At 38.6% G+C, this 13161-nt stretch overlaps 2 protein-coding genes across 3 annotated transcripts; both read right to left on the bottom strand.

Moving 5' to 3' along the window:
- Window positions 1–194: 194 nt before the first annotated feature.
- Window positions 195–8189, bottom strand: srrt (serrate RNA effector molecule homolog (Arabidopsis)). Of its 2 annotated transcripts, none has more exons than XM_055148358.1 (20): window positions 8024–8189; window positions 7430–7551; window positions 7225–7353; window positions 7009–7152; window positions 6749–6937; window positions 5609–5778; window positions 4920–5098; window positions 4726–4851; window positions 3903–4059; window positions 2909–3054; window positions 2775–2836; window positions 2586–2664; window positions 2294–2479; window positions 1942–2106; window positions 1667–1820; window positions 1397–1590; window positions 1151–1301; window positions 958–1050; window positions 534–630; window positions 195–445 (listed from the first exon to the last, which is right to left on the bottom strand). In XM_055148358.1, exons 1-20 carry the CDS (start codon window positions 8105–8107, stop codon window positions 370–372), a joined length of 2703 nt encoding a protein of 900 aa, XP_055004333.1. In that variant the 5' UTR covers window positions 8108–8189; the 3' UTR covers window positions 195–369. The 2 variants fall into 2 exon arrangements, with proteins under 2 accessions (XP_055004333.1, XP_055004334.1); XM_055148359.1 differs by having other exon boundaries at window positions 523–630; window positions 8024–8186.
- Window positions 8190–8355: 166 nt separating this feature from the next.
- Window positions 8356–13122, bottom strand: rnf167 (ring finger protein 167). The gene is made up of 10 exons (XM_020922907.2): window positions 12909–13122; window positions 12176–12310; window positions 12026–12106; window positions 11788–11925; window positions 11628–11715; window positions 11427–11517; window positions 11238–11343; window positions 11062–11155; window positions 10915–10995; window positions 8356–10842 (listed from the first exon to the last, which is right to left on the bottom strand). Exons 2-10 carry the CDS (start codon window positions 12254–12256, stop codon window positions 10436–10438), a joined length of 1167 nt encoding a protein of 388 aa, XP_020778566.1. The 5' UTR covers window positions 12257–12310; window positions 12909–13122; the 3' UTR covers window positions 8356–10435.
- Between the last annotated feature and the right edge of the window lie 39 nt (window positions 13123–13161).

Genomic DNA, 13161 nt, shown 5'->3' with positions numbered 1-13161 from the left:
GTTGTTATACTATTTCAGACTGTGGTAAAGGAACCAGTGGTGGTTCTGCTGGAGGTTCTTTGGCACACACAATGTAAATGTCACTTTTGGACTAATTTATTATCTTAACCTTTGCACTTAAAATCACTGTTAAGATCACTCATATGTGAAGCTACATTTGTAATTGTTACTAAGGACAGTAGAGGGCATCAGTATCATTTTTACAAAGCTACTGAACAAATGTAAGTTCAACTTTATTGGATTTTCACCAGTGTATATCATACATGTGTTCCAGATGTACAAGATGCAAAATAAAAACAGGAATAACATTTCAGTAACTACATTTATTAAGCAGGACACAGGGCTAAGGTGCACTCCAATCAGATGAACCTAGAAGAAGTCCATATCGTCTGGGGCATCCAGGTCACGATACTCAATAATGTTGCGTGGATCACCTCTTGACATCCTGTGATAAAAAAATTATTTTATAAAAAGATTTTAAAATGGCATAATATATTATATCAAAGTAAAAGCCACACGTACAGTGCTCTCACCTAAGGTTGCGTGGCTTTCCCAGGTAGCCACCTTGACCACGAAAGTTGTCATAGTTCCCTCTGCCTCCCCCGTATTGGTTTGGGGGATAGGGTGGACCTCAAGTGGGGACAAGAGATAAAAAAAACTTTAAAATGACATTCACATGTCAATAGGCCTTAAACAATCCCGTTTTTTCACACTACCATTCTCAATGCATAGGTCACAGTACCATTATGAACCAAATGTTTTACAGTACTCGTAACATTTTATTATACTGCCAACAACTAATTATTCCAGGGGTGATAAACAAAGTAAAACCTTGCTGCACTACAATAACATGCATATTGAACCATGTAGGTGTATTGTATTGTGATTGTATTAACTGTTATGACTCAGTATTATATTAAGTGAAAAATGACCACACAAGATAAAAGGACTACTGACCACCATAGCCCATCAGGGGAGGACGAGGCTGTCCAAAGCCTACAGGACCCTGTGGGCCCTGTGGTGGGAAGGGCATGCCTGGAGAAAGTATACCTGAAGAGGGAAAAAAAAACATTCATATTTGTATGTAGATATAAACTCAACAGTATTATAATGAGCAGAGCATCAGAGAAACTACAGATCACACCCTGACCTGGGCCAGGCAGAGGAGGCAGCTTCAGCTCTGGTAGAGAGGGTCTCTTTGCATCCATCAAGAAGTTGTTGAAGAATACCACCTCTTTTTTAACTTCTTCAATTTTGTCTCCATGTTTGTTTAAAATGTGCTTTCGCACAAACTCAGGGCCCTGGAGAATCCATGTGTATTAACATGTAATATCCATTTATTCTAATCACACAGGATTTGTTTTGTAATCTACAAGCTTTACAAGACGGGATTTACCTTAAACTTTTTACCACTGAGGGGGCAGAGCCACTTGTCCTTTCCCAGCTCTTGAGTGTTAGCCAACACAAACTTCTCCACCTCCTCCTCAGGATCCTTACGCCCCATCTTCACTGCCTCCTCCTCAGAAAGGATTTCTTTCAAGCTAAACAATGGACTAAGTTTCTCTTCCATCATTTTCTGCCACTGTTGCACTGTTTGGAAAACAGAAAAAGTTTAACAAACATTGTAAGAGTTGTCTTTGTTGACATCCTACTGATAGCTTCTTACCCTCTCCCTGTGTGATGCGGTTAGGAGGAATAGGCCCGCGCACATGAATCATCCCACAGCGATTGGGCATCTCATCCTCACTTGGGTATTCACAAGTGTTGTAGTAGTCAATGGAGTGCACAATACGAAGATACAACAGTAGACGATCCAAAACCTATAAGCAAAGCAAAGCCCTAAGTTAGAATCTAAACTGTACTGCAGACAAAACAAGTTGAGAGAAAATGGACAAAGATTGGAAAATGTTTAAATTGATGTGACCTTTGCTCTGAACAAACCTTGGCTAGCTTGTCATCCCTCTCCACAGTCATCTCTGTGGGGTTTCCCTCCTTATTGCCCTCCTCTGGATCCAGCCCAGTGCCAAGAAGCTCCTCCTCCTCAGCGCTCACCTCCTCTATCAGGTAATCTGTGATGTTCCTCAGGATGGGGTTCTGAGCTGGCAGCTGTTGCATACACATTAAAACACGAATCTTCAGTCCAAAAAACAACTTTAAGGATATTACTTTTTGTATCGTTTTCGGATGTCACTTCAGTGCGCAATATATTTGAGTTTACTTAATTCACTGTATACATCTGTACAATTCACTGAACCAGGTACGCAGTATTAAAACAAAATCAATATCAATATACCTCAGGACTGTCTTCCTGGGTCTTGTTGCTCCACAATTCTCCTTTCTCGTCCAAAGCATGAATCAGCTTTGCAGCAAACTTGATGTCATTGCGAAGCACCTGCTTATGTTGAGTGATCCCATTCACATGGCGCACCCTCCGAGCCAAGTCCCTGTTCACCCCAGGAGCCAGCTCACAGTCTCTTAACTACAAGGGGCAAGGAGTACACACCATATTGTATATATTAATATATACAGCATAATGAACGAATAAGGCAAAACTTTTAAAAGATGTGTATCTCTGAGACACTTACTCGAATATTTTGCAGGCTCCAACACACCTCTTTAATGTTAACACTGCGATCAAATGTCACCCAGCATCTTCGGAAAAATCTTTAGGATCACAAAAATGTGTCATTGTGAAGAAATTGATGTTGCTTGCTTTAATGAATACTGAAATTACTGAAATTACTTTGATTTAATAACAGTAACAGAGCACAAACCTGCGTTCTGGATGGGGATCAGACAAGCAAACGCGAAGAAACCCTGGGAATCTTCGACAGAGCTATTACAAAATATATATAAATTATAAACAAAGTCACATATAAATGCCAACTATGTTATCATCAAAACTCACAGCAATGATCTCTCCTTTTGAAATGGTGGGAGCAATGCTTCTCATGAACAAGGAGCAGGTCTTGTGAAGTGGTCGAGGTCTGGGAGAATCATCTTTGGGTTTCTTCTCTTCTTTCTTGTCATCCTCTGAGTCTTTAGGTTTGTCTTCTGTCATCAGAAAAACAACACATTTTGCATTTATCAGTTTATGAAAAGGCTGCAGCCTATCATCTCTCTAGGACTGTTATGTCCATGTCACCAGGACAAGAGTCGGGAACGAGCAGGTCGGATCACAGCTGACCCATCTCACCCTGGACATGGACTATAGACGCATTAGTGAGTGCAGAAAACGTCGCTGTCTGTGCAGTTAACATGAAATTGCAACGTTAGCTAGCGCTGTTGTTGTTATCACTGTGTGATAAAATAAGTTATGATTCTAAATTATCATTAGAGAGTGGGATACATCTTAAGGGCCCATATGCATTAAATGCGAGTGCGTAAATGACGAGAAGAAATGGCTCAAAATTCAGTAGCAGAACATCCAGTCATACCTGATCAATACAACTAGCCTGGTCCCCTGGGAGAGTCTGAAATCTGCTGAAATCCTACAAGACAATGGCATGATACCAGCTAGGACAGTGGCTCTTTCTGCAGCAGACAACCGCAGTAGATCACGAAGTGATATAGTCTTATAATCCCTCTACAGAACCTCTCACCACAAGAACAGTTTCTTCCCCCCTGCTGTTAATCTCCTGAACACTCTAACACCTGTCAGTTTGCACTGTTGTTCTGCCCAAACTATATATTTTGTATTGTATATCAAAATCTATTTTTTACCTTATTTTAATGCATGCTTAAGTTTCATTTTATCATAGTTTATATTATTATTCTTTGTTTAATGTCGCATCATAACGCCAAAAGAAGTTCCTAGTTTGTGAATCTTGTTCACTGACAAAGGCAATAAGACTTATTCTGATTCTAAGCAGTTTTCGCAACCAGCTGCTTTTATGTTTTACCTTCCCCCTCTTCCTCCTCTTCATCCTTGTCTTCCTCTTCTCTCTTCTCAGGTTTGCTGTCAGAGCTATTTGAGTTTGAGTCAGAATCTGAGTCGGATTCACTCTCTGAGCCACTTCCTTCATCATCACTGTCATTGCGTTTCCTTTTTCTTCTTGGCTACAAAAAGTAAAATCAGTGACTGGGACATTCAAGGTAGTGTGTATAGTGTGTAGGATGCTGGTTTATTAAAAAAAAAACTTAATTCAAGCTAAAACTGAGAGGCCTTAACTTGCATATGGATAACAAAGATGTAATCTCTCAGTATATACATACAAACTACAAACGCCTCATTGAAAGTTTAACTGGTTGGAACTCGAGCATCGAATCATTGCGAATGTGCTGGCATCCTGTGCCTGCTGTGATGTGGCCTTGCACCTCATCCAAAAAGTTACTTTGTATTAATGTGGTTGATCCATAATGACTTTAAGAACAGCAGATGGAAATTTGTGTGAAAAGACAAGGGTTTGGGGCAAACATCTGCAAACAAGCCTAACTGACCCTGAGAGACGATGCAGTTGAATGCTGATTAGCACACAGTGCTCAAACTTTTAAGGTCTGCGTCAAGGTGTAGACAGAGACAGTGCTGGTGATGGTTTTAGCCACAGGATTTGGCAACCCAGTGTGGGGCTCATTCTGAGAACCACAACAAATTAGAACCTTAAGAATAAAGCTACAGCTCAATATCTGAGCCAAACACAATGCTTAGAAAATAAAGAAATGTTACCTGTACCCAGTCCACTATCTTTGAAGCAATGTATGTGTGATTCTTAAATCAGAGCTGACCTTCTTGGGCTCAGGAGGTTCCTCTTTGGGAGGTGATTTGTGTGCCTCTTCTTTAATGTCCTCGCCCTCCTCAGCTGCTTTGGCATCACCTTTGTCTTTGGCTGCAGAATCTTCCGCCTTATCCTCCTATGGCACAATTTACTGTCATCATCCAACAGCTTAGTACATTATATAATTTGTGATTAGATCTTTACTTTTTCATTTTTGTCCCCTGAAATTGGATCTTTATGTTCCGTCTCTGGGGTCTTGGAGTCCTCTTTTTTTGGCTGCTCGGGGGCACCTGCAGAAGGCTTTTCCCGCTCTTCCTCTTCTTCAGAGGGAAGGTCCAGGATGCGGAGATCATGGTCAGTCCCTCCTTCCATCTTAATCACAGCTGAAGAATTACAAGTAATAAGTAAGGGGCCCCTTTTGATAGTTCACACTGTTTTTAATCCTAATAGAAGAATATCAACTCTTTATATTTATAAAATAATTATTTGGCAGCAACTATTCACTTTATCATTATTGTCTCCTGTGGTACTAAAATTATTTATTGCTACAGATTTTAAAAAGGAGACATAACGCTCACTTAGTTGTATTTGGAGAAATTCATACATGTTTGAGTATTCCCTCACAAATGTCACCTAACCCCTATCCCTTGCCTACTTCTCTGTACTTAGTTAAGATTATTCAGACAATAATGATTCTAGTTTGTCATTTTTCAACTGTTTGTTTTTTAACATGTCTGTGAACCTGTTTCTATTATTAAAATGTTTTAGACTAATATTGCGGTTTACAATGAACAAAATGTAAAATACCTAACTAACTATGCAATATTTTAATATTAAAAAACAAAGAAAAAGAAACATTTGGTACATACATACAAACATACATAAGGCTTTACCTGCATCCAGTACTTTGATAATGGCTTGGCTATGGTCAATATCTAGCGATACTCCATCAAACCAGCTGTTCTCCATGAGGAAGGTGAAGACGTTGAGGCGGTTGTTGAGAGCACACTGGGCTTCAGCCTTAAGTCGACTGGCTTCATCTGGATGGTACTTGGACCTGAACCTGTGACATCCAGGCCCACAAGTGTAGGAGTGAAATGAAGGGGGTGGGATGAAGGGATGTACAAGTTAGAAAACATGTTATAAAAATTACATACAAATCATGTGTTATGTATGCAACTTCTAATGTCTATTGTATAGCTTATCTGACGTTTTAAAAAATGCCCAATTATGATTTGCCTATACAGATCTCTACCATAAATAAGCCATCTTCAGTCTTTCAATCAATGAATGAGGTTCAGCCTGAGATTAATGCAATTATTTTAAAGAATAAAGCATTAAACATTCACGTAACAAAGATAAAGCACAATGTTTATCATTGAGTGGGCTAGAGTTACCTTTTGTTCTGGCAGTTTAATAACAATTTACTACAGAGATGAGACTCTTCTGTGAATATGCGCTCCACTTCACCCCAATGGTGTGTCTGTATACACACATATTCGGTTTTGGGATTCGATTTGATCCAAATTGGAAAAAAACAAGTTATGCAAAAATAAAAAAGTTTCAAAAAAATATCGCAGTTCACGTTCTAACTGAACTCCCTGATACTTTGTGTCTAAAAGCAACTGCATTGTGCGCAGTGCATGCTCTGACTGTCTAGGACCGATTCCTGAGGAAGGGCTCCACTCTTCACCACAACTGTTGTGTAGAAGGAAGAAAAACTTGTTAAGGCAAAAACAAATTAACATGTTATCTGTGAAATAAGTAATAAGCATCAACATAAGTTACACAGTTGACAATTATTCCATTAAAAAAAAAAAAAACTGGCAAAACTCAAATGTTAAAAACAGAAAATTCTATAGTCTGTATTGCTTAAAAGAAAGCTTGAAGGGGATATGACCAAAAATAAGTACTGCATCCAGATGAAAATTTTTAGCTTTATAAACAAAACCTTAAAATAAGCTCTATGATGGCCATGTTTTAACTAATAATAACAAGTTAAAAGACTACAGAGAAGGTCATTCAGATCATACCACTCTTCGTCTTTATGAGCCAAAAAGAAGTCTTGCATCTGTTGACGGCGGAAATCAAGCTTGTACTCATTGTAGCGTTTGACAGCTTCAGTCTCGTCCACCGAGTCATCCAGAGACAGCAGGAACTCCTTGAAGGTCTTCATTATTGGAGGAGGAGGGCCTAAGTCCATGTCATGGATGTTACCCAGTCTAATGATAATGTTACAGAAACGTACAATGAATGAATAACACAAGAATTCATAATTTTACACAGTTCTTACCTTGCTTGTATGGGAATGCCATGATGCGGCTGCATGAGATGCATGTCGGGATGTCCCCAATGCTGAGGTGGTCCATAGCTTGGACCAGCACCACCGTAACCCAGATCATAGCCTCCTCGATATGGTTCTCCCCCATGATCATCCCTGACAGAGATACAATATTTATTTCCAACAGTTTGCTCTGAACTATTCAAACGGCTGCAGTTATCAACTGACCAATCACGCCTCATGCGCTTCTGCTGTGGGCTCATGTCGTGCCTGGGAGGAGAGAATCGATCTCTCCGACCCCGATCATAATCTCTGTATTCTCCACGGCTTCTGCGCTCTCGCCCTCTGTCCCATTCCCTGAAAATCAAAAATACAGAACATTACAAAACAACAGTGTACAGGACACACCGTGCCCTACAGTTGTGTGATTTACCTGTCATTCCAGTCATCTCTGCGTCTCTCTTCTCGTTCCCTGGACCGGTCATAGTCACTCCTTTCACGTCTAAATTTGTCCCTTCTCCTGCGATCATATTCATCGTCACTGTCCCCCATGCTCTGAAAACAGATAAAGAGCAATTAGAAACAACTACAACCTAAGCATCCTGAACGGCTCAAAAATAAAAAATGTGTCTCTTCAGGCATCGCAAAGGTTTAGAGTGCAAAAACCGTGAATATCGGGGATCAAGACTTGACACCAAGCTTCGACAAATACAACCAAGCTGTCATTTAGCAATCAGTACTAATGTCCTAAAACACTCTTGCAACGTCAGTGTTTACTTGTTTAGCAAGGAACAAGAGGCTCCACAGATCGTCAACAAAAGGCAAGAATTAGCAGAAATAATTTAAATAATATGAACAAAGCGCTAGGTTAGCCACGCCATATGAGCACAGAAGCTAACCACTGTAGCAGTACCTGCTACATAGGTTTTAGGTTACATTTGAGTTCTGTTTAGCGCATATGAGTTATTTTAAAATGTCACACTCTAAAACTATCAGTTTTATAATATATCAGAAAAAGAAATTGTACCAAGTTCTTCAATAGCTCTGTTCTTCCGTCTTTAGCCGTGCGTCTTCTTCTGTGAACCTGAAAGTAACCATTAAACCGCACCATCGCTCTCTACTGGTGGTGTAGTGCACACACATTCACAGGATTCTGGTTATGACCATAGATTGTATAACACTTGCATGCTTATGATAGATACACATACCATCACATTAAAAGGGATAGTGCCACGTCTGTTCTACACACGGTTTGCATGCCTACAGGTGAGGTGTGGAGACCAATTTAACTTGTATGATCTACTTTACAAACTGTTGACTTTTGTTCGACATAACTACCTTTTAAAATCTTGAAAAGGGTCAGTTTGACAAAAGTTAATGTTTTATTTTTTACACATACAGATTTTTGTATTGACTATTTTTCCTCAGTATTCCTGAATGCTAAAAGTTGACTTTCTTGATGTTTTTCTTTGTCCTTCCTCTAAATCGTAGTTTGTGCCTCATATAATCCAAGACAATTTGAGGCCAAACTTGAGTTGTCTGCGCTTCATCTACTATAAATAATGCAGATTCCTCTTGTTGTGGATAGCCATCTCCAACTAGAGAAGCAAATTGAAATCCGTCTTGGGGAGGAGCCATTCTTGGAGCAGGATAGGCATTTCCTAAAAAAAACTAAAAACACACCAACAGCTGAAGATAGGTGCAAGACAGTTTTACATACATATAAGCCATATTACCTGATGTTTTGTCTCTCGGGAGTCCAGCAGCACAAATAAAGATGCAGACAGACAGAGCAAGAAGGCAGATCTGAACACACAGTAGCACAACACCACAGGTCTGGCCATCTCTCCTCACACCTGCACTTGGTTAAGTCTGGAGCCTTTTAAAACCATACAGCGCTACTGCAAACTTATGACATCTGATCTGTTAACAAATGTTTTTAATTATAACTGCTATCTTAATGTAATTGGAACAACCCTTTACCTTTCAACATATTCCTTAATGAATCCATAGTAACATCTATTGATTTCATCTTGCTTTAAGGTCTATTGTTCAGATTTGAATAGTCTCTGGTAAGCAGTGGTGATAAAATGAATGCTTCAAAAGACTAAAATTGGCTAATTAAGACAGATTACAGAGTTAAAACAGTCTAATGTCTAATGCAATGCCATTAATTCTACACAATGAAGACTCAGTTTTTATGTACAATAATTAGCCCGGGAATTATTATCATATAAAGCTCCAGAAAGTCATATTGAAATTGATTTAAATTACTTTACTTTAGTCCTTACTTCCGGTCAATTATTTTACCCTCATTAGTGCCAAATCTAAATGTTCATTGCCATGGCAACTGCCAATTATTTAGTAAATTATACATTCTAATGCCATCTGTAAAGCCCTTCAAGATATAAAATAATCTGAAGGCTTTCTTAATAGCTAAAGGAAGAAAGGAAATGCTACAAGAACTTTCCCAAAGACTTTTAATCCATCAAAGACTTTGATACAGTAGCAAAGAAACAAGGAAATCAGATTTTCTTTAGTCGTCATTCTTTTTCAAATTTACAATGGAATGTTAATAGTTATCAGTTTTCTTTTTCTCAGATCTACTTTAAATAAAATGTACACTAAACATGTGGTGTATTAGTTAAGCAGCACAAATAATGGATGAAAATAAAAGCAAAAATAAGTAAAGAAGGAGCATCAGAGGAACAGTGACCAGGTGTGCACAGTACAGATAGCAGGAGTGTAACAATCCCTTAATTTCCAAATATAAATATCACATAAATCAAGGCCATTATAAGGCAACGCTTTTTTTTTTTTTTTTAAACCCCCAACTAATTCGTACAGTTTTTTTATAGTTTCAGTTCTTATAAAAATACAAAAAGTACTAAATATTGTATATACATAAATCTACAGGCAAACAAATATGTTAAAAAAATCATTTTTTGTCACTGCCTGAGACGTTCCTCAGTATAACAAATTAGAAGACTGTCAGACACAACATTCAAAATAATTGCAGAAAGCAAAATGTGCAGGTAATGCATTTTTAGATGAAATAAAAGAATTCTGGGAAAAATAAATAGCAGAAAAAATGAAAGAAATTCCCAGTTCTTCAATAGCTGATAGTGTAACAATATTCATTATGCTTTTTCAATTGCACTAATCTCCATCAGCCATGGAACAATACAATGACCTGTATATTGTTTTTTTCTTTTTCATTTTGTGCAAAACTAGAGGTCAGATCAGATGGGTGAGTGAGTGACTCACATGCATGTAATGTAAAGTATGTGCAAGTGGCTTTTTATGTTCCACAATGATCATACTAGCTTTGAGACACAGGTAGTACTGCTGTACCGTGAGTACAGATGTACTCACAAGTTATTACAGCACACTGGATTAGATGACAGTTACTTAAAATGTTTTATCCAAATCAAATCAATCAAACATTGACATCCCTACCAATGAGCTGAGCTGTGTCATCATCAGTGTGTGTGTCATCACTTTCTGTGTCAGTGTTCTCTTCAGGGGAGTAGTAGCCCTCAAAGCCCACTATGGGGGATTCACTGCAGGCAGGGGAGGCCAGGCATTGGGCAGTAGCCACTGTAGTGTTGTTGGTGGCAGAGTAGTCCACTAAACTACCAGAAGGAGAACCAGGATGGGAAGGTCGCAAGAGAGGGGTGCGCTCAGAGTCACCCTCTGTCACTTCCTCCTCGCTGCGGTGGCCTCCGTCCTCCTCAGACTCTGACTCCGAGTGGTCTGCGGTGGGGCGGGTCACGCGCTGTTTGCACACAGGGCAAGTCTTTTTGGTTTGCGTCAGCCAGGGGTCCACACACTTGCAGTGGTAAGCTGAGAAAAGAGCAACATCATAATGAAATCACAAACTAGTGAATAAAATATAAATGTTTTACATATATTTACCATGTGAGCATGGTAGGACTCTCAGTTTATCCCCCTCTTCATATTCATCCAGGCAGATGGCACATACATCATAATCATCTCCTATAATTTAATTCAGTTTTAATTACCACAACTAAAAACAATAATACAAAACAGTTTTGACAATACCTTTAGAGAACACATGGGTTGGAATACGTTTGAGCTGTTCTTTGGACAAGCGGTTTTTCCTCATCCTTTTTGAGTATTGCACACATCTTATGATCTGCAAATACAGGGCATCATGTTAACTGGATTCAGTATACTAAAATGTAATCAAATTTTATAAATGTATACAATGTACACACCAACACGACACACATAACAATAATAATCAGGCCAATGACTCCGCAAAAAGGTATCAGGTAGTAGGAGAGTGGAAAACTAAAATCTGGTTTAAGAATCACATAAGTCCTAAAGAAAAACACAGTTGTTATAATACAACATTTTGACATGTCTTTATAGCCTGTTTTAGTTTTATTTGTAAGTTTCCTCACCCCTTTTCTGGAATAATATAAGTTTTGAGTACTTGAGAAGCATAGAAGCTGGTAAATACAGATGGAATCTCAATTTCACTGGCAATAGTCTCTATAAAAAGGACCACATCATCAGCATATATGAAAACAAGAAGGAATATTACAATCATTGTTAAATGGTTACTGACACTGTTGCTATAAAAAGGTTTTCAATGGCCTTACCGTTACTGTAGTTCATACTCAATAGAGTGTCTGAATACATGTTGTGAATGATGGCTGCATCAAACCCAGCTTGTTGAGCATGTAGGACCTAAAACAAATATTTTCCAGATTATCTGAATATACTTCACGTTATTATAGTAATCTTTAGAATTGCATGTACCTTTACATCAAAATTACATTCAAAGCGCTTTATTAGTGCTATCAGTTTGGTAGTGTTAGCATCAAAATTTGGAGGCAGTGGAGGTGCTGTGTCTATTGGTGTACAGGCATTGAGTGGACGAGCTACCACCAATACACCCTTGAAAACAAAAAAAATATATAGGTACAAAATATAGGTTAGGTGAGCAATAAAAAAAAATTATAATGCATAAAAAAGCATTTGAATTCTTATATTCAACCATTAGTCCATCCTTGGGCAAACTGGGTCCAAAAAGAGCAGGAAGGTCCTCAAACAGCATTGATGTTGAGTTGTTGTAATGCTGCCAGAATCGATAGTGTCAATATCAGATATTCCTTAAGTTTCAATATGAAATTGTTGATATACTTACAGCATAGATATATGCATAAGAGGGTGAGGAAAACAGTGAGAAGAAAACCAGGAAAAAGACATCGCCAACGTGGAGGTGCATCTTTGTCACTTAAATGCTGAAGTCAGCTGTTCAAAAACAGCTAAACTGATTTTACTGAAGAAGAGACAAAACCAGACAAGAATATTCACATGTACAAAAACGGGACAAGGGTGAACACATGGTTAGTAGTTAGGGTGTGGTTGCTTTACATTTAAATAGAAGGTGGAGAAAACCATATAACTGCATGAGAGGGATACAATCAAAGAACGAGGGATTAAAGTGAAGTGATACGTTCTGAAAAAAGTACATTTGAGGCATAAAAGTCATTTGGGGTCATGGGTAATTATGAAGGCAGAAATTACACCGTAAGAAAAAAACTATGCCCATAATACACTAAAATGGGGTAATGTATGAAGAAAATTGCCGTTTGGCTGACTGGGTTACCTACATTTGACCACCTCATAACAATAAAGCAAGTTCGAAGTTAGCACTATGCGCTAGCCTTCACATTAGTTATTAGTCTAGTTTGTTACTGGTAAGTTACATGTCGTGTATAACAAGGCTAACTACGCCGAGCTTGGTGCTAAATAGCCAGATACACCACACAATACCTTAGTTGGTTTCCTAATGGTAACGTATTTTATTAGTCACAAATCACAATATGGGCGCTGCTTTCCGAAAAACAGTATCGAGAGAAAGGATTAACGCTAACCTTGCTTAGGGCTGATGTTAGGTAACAGTGTCGTCTTCCTGTAAGATCGCTGTACGATTATACTACACTCCTAACAGCACTAGTATTTAAAGTATATCACATTAAAGTTTAAACACACATTAACTTCTACAATTAAGAGATGGTGTTCCTGTTTCCTTGTTTTGTTAGCCGTTAGCTATTAGCTGGTGTTTGTTATTGTTGCTTCTTGCTCCCTGACACTGCGTCAGTGGAACATTGACTCAACGGCGCCGCT

This window comes from Boleophthalmus pectinirostris, unplaced genomic scaffold (assembly GCF_026225935.1).
Source record: "Boleophthalmus pectinirostris isolate CB_2022bp ecotype Guang Dong unplaced genomic scaffold, ASM2622593v1 HiC_scaffold_12, whole genome shotgun sequence".
In the NCBI taxonomy this organism is placed as follows: domain Eukaryota; kingdom Metazoa; phylum Chordata; class Actinopteri; order Gobiiformes; family Gobiidae; genus Boleophthalmus; species Boleophthalmus pectinirostris.
Note: the sequence above shows the minus strand (reverse complement) of the source record. Positions and strands in the feature narration are given on the sequence as shown.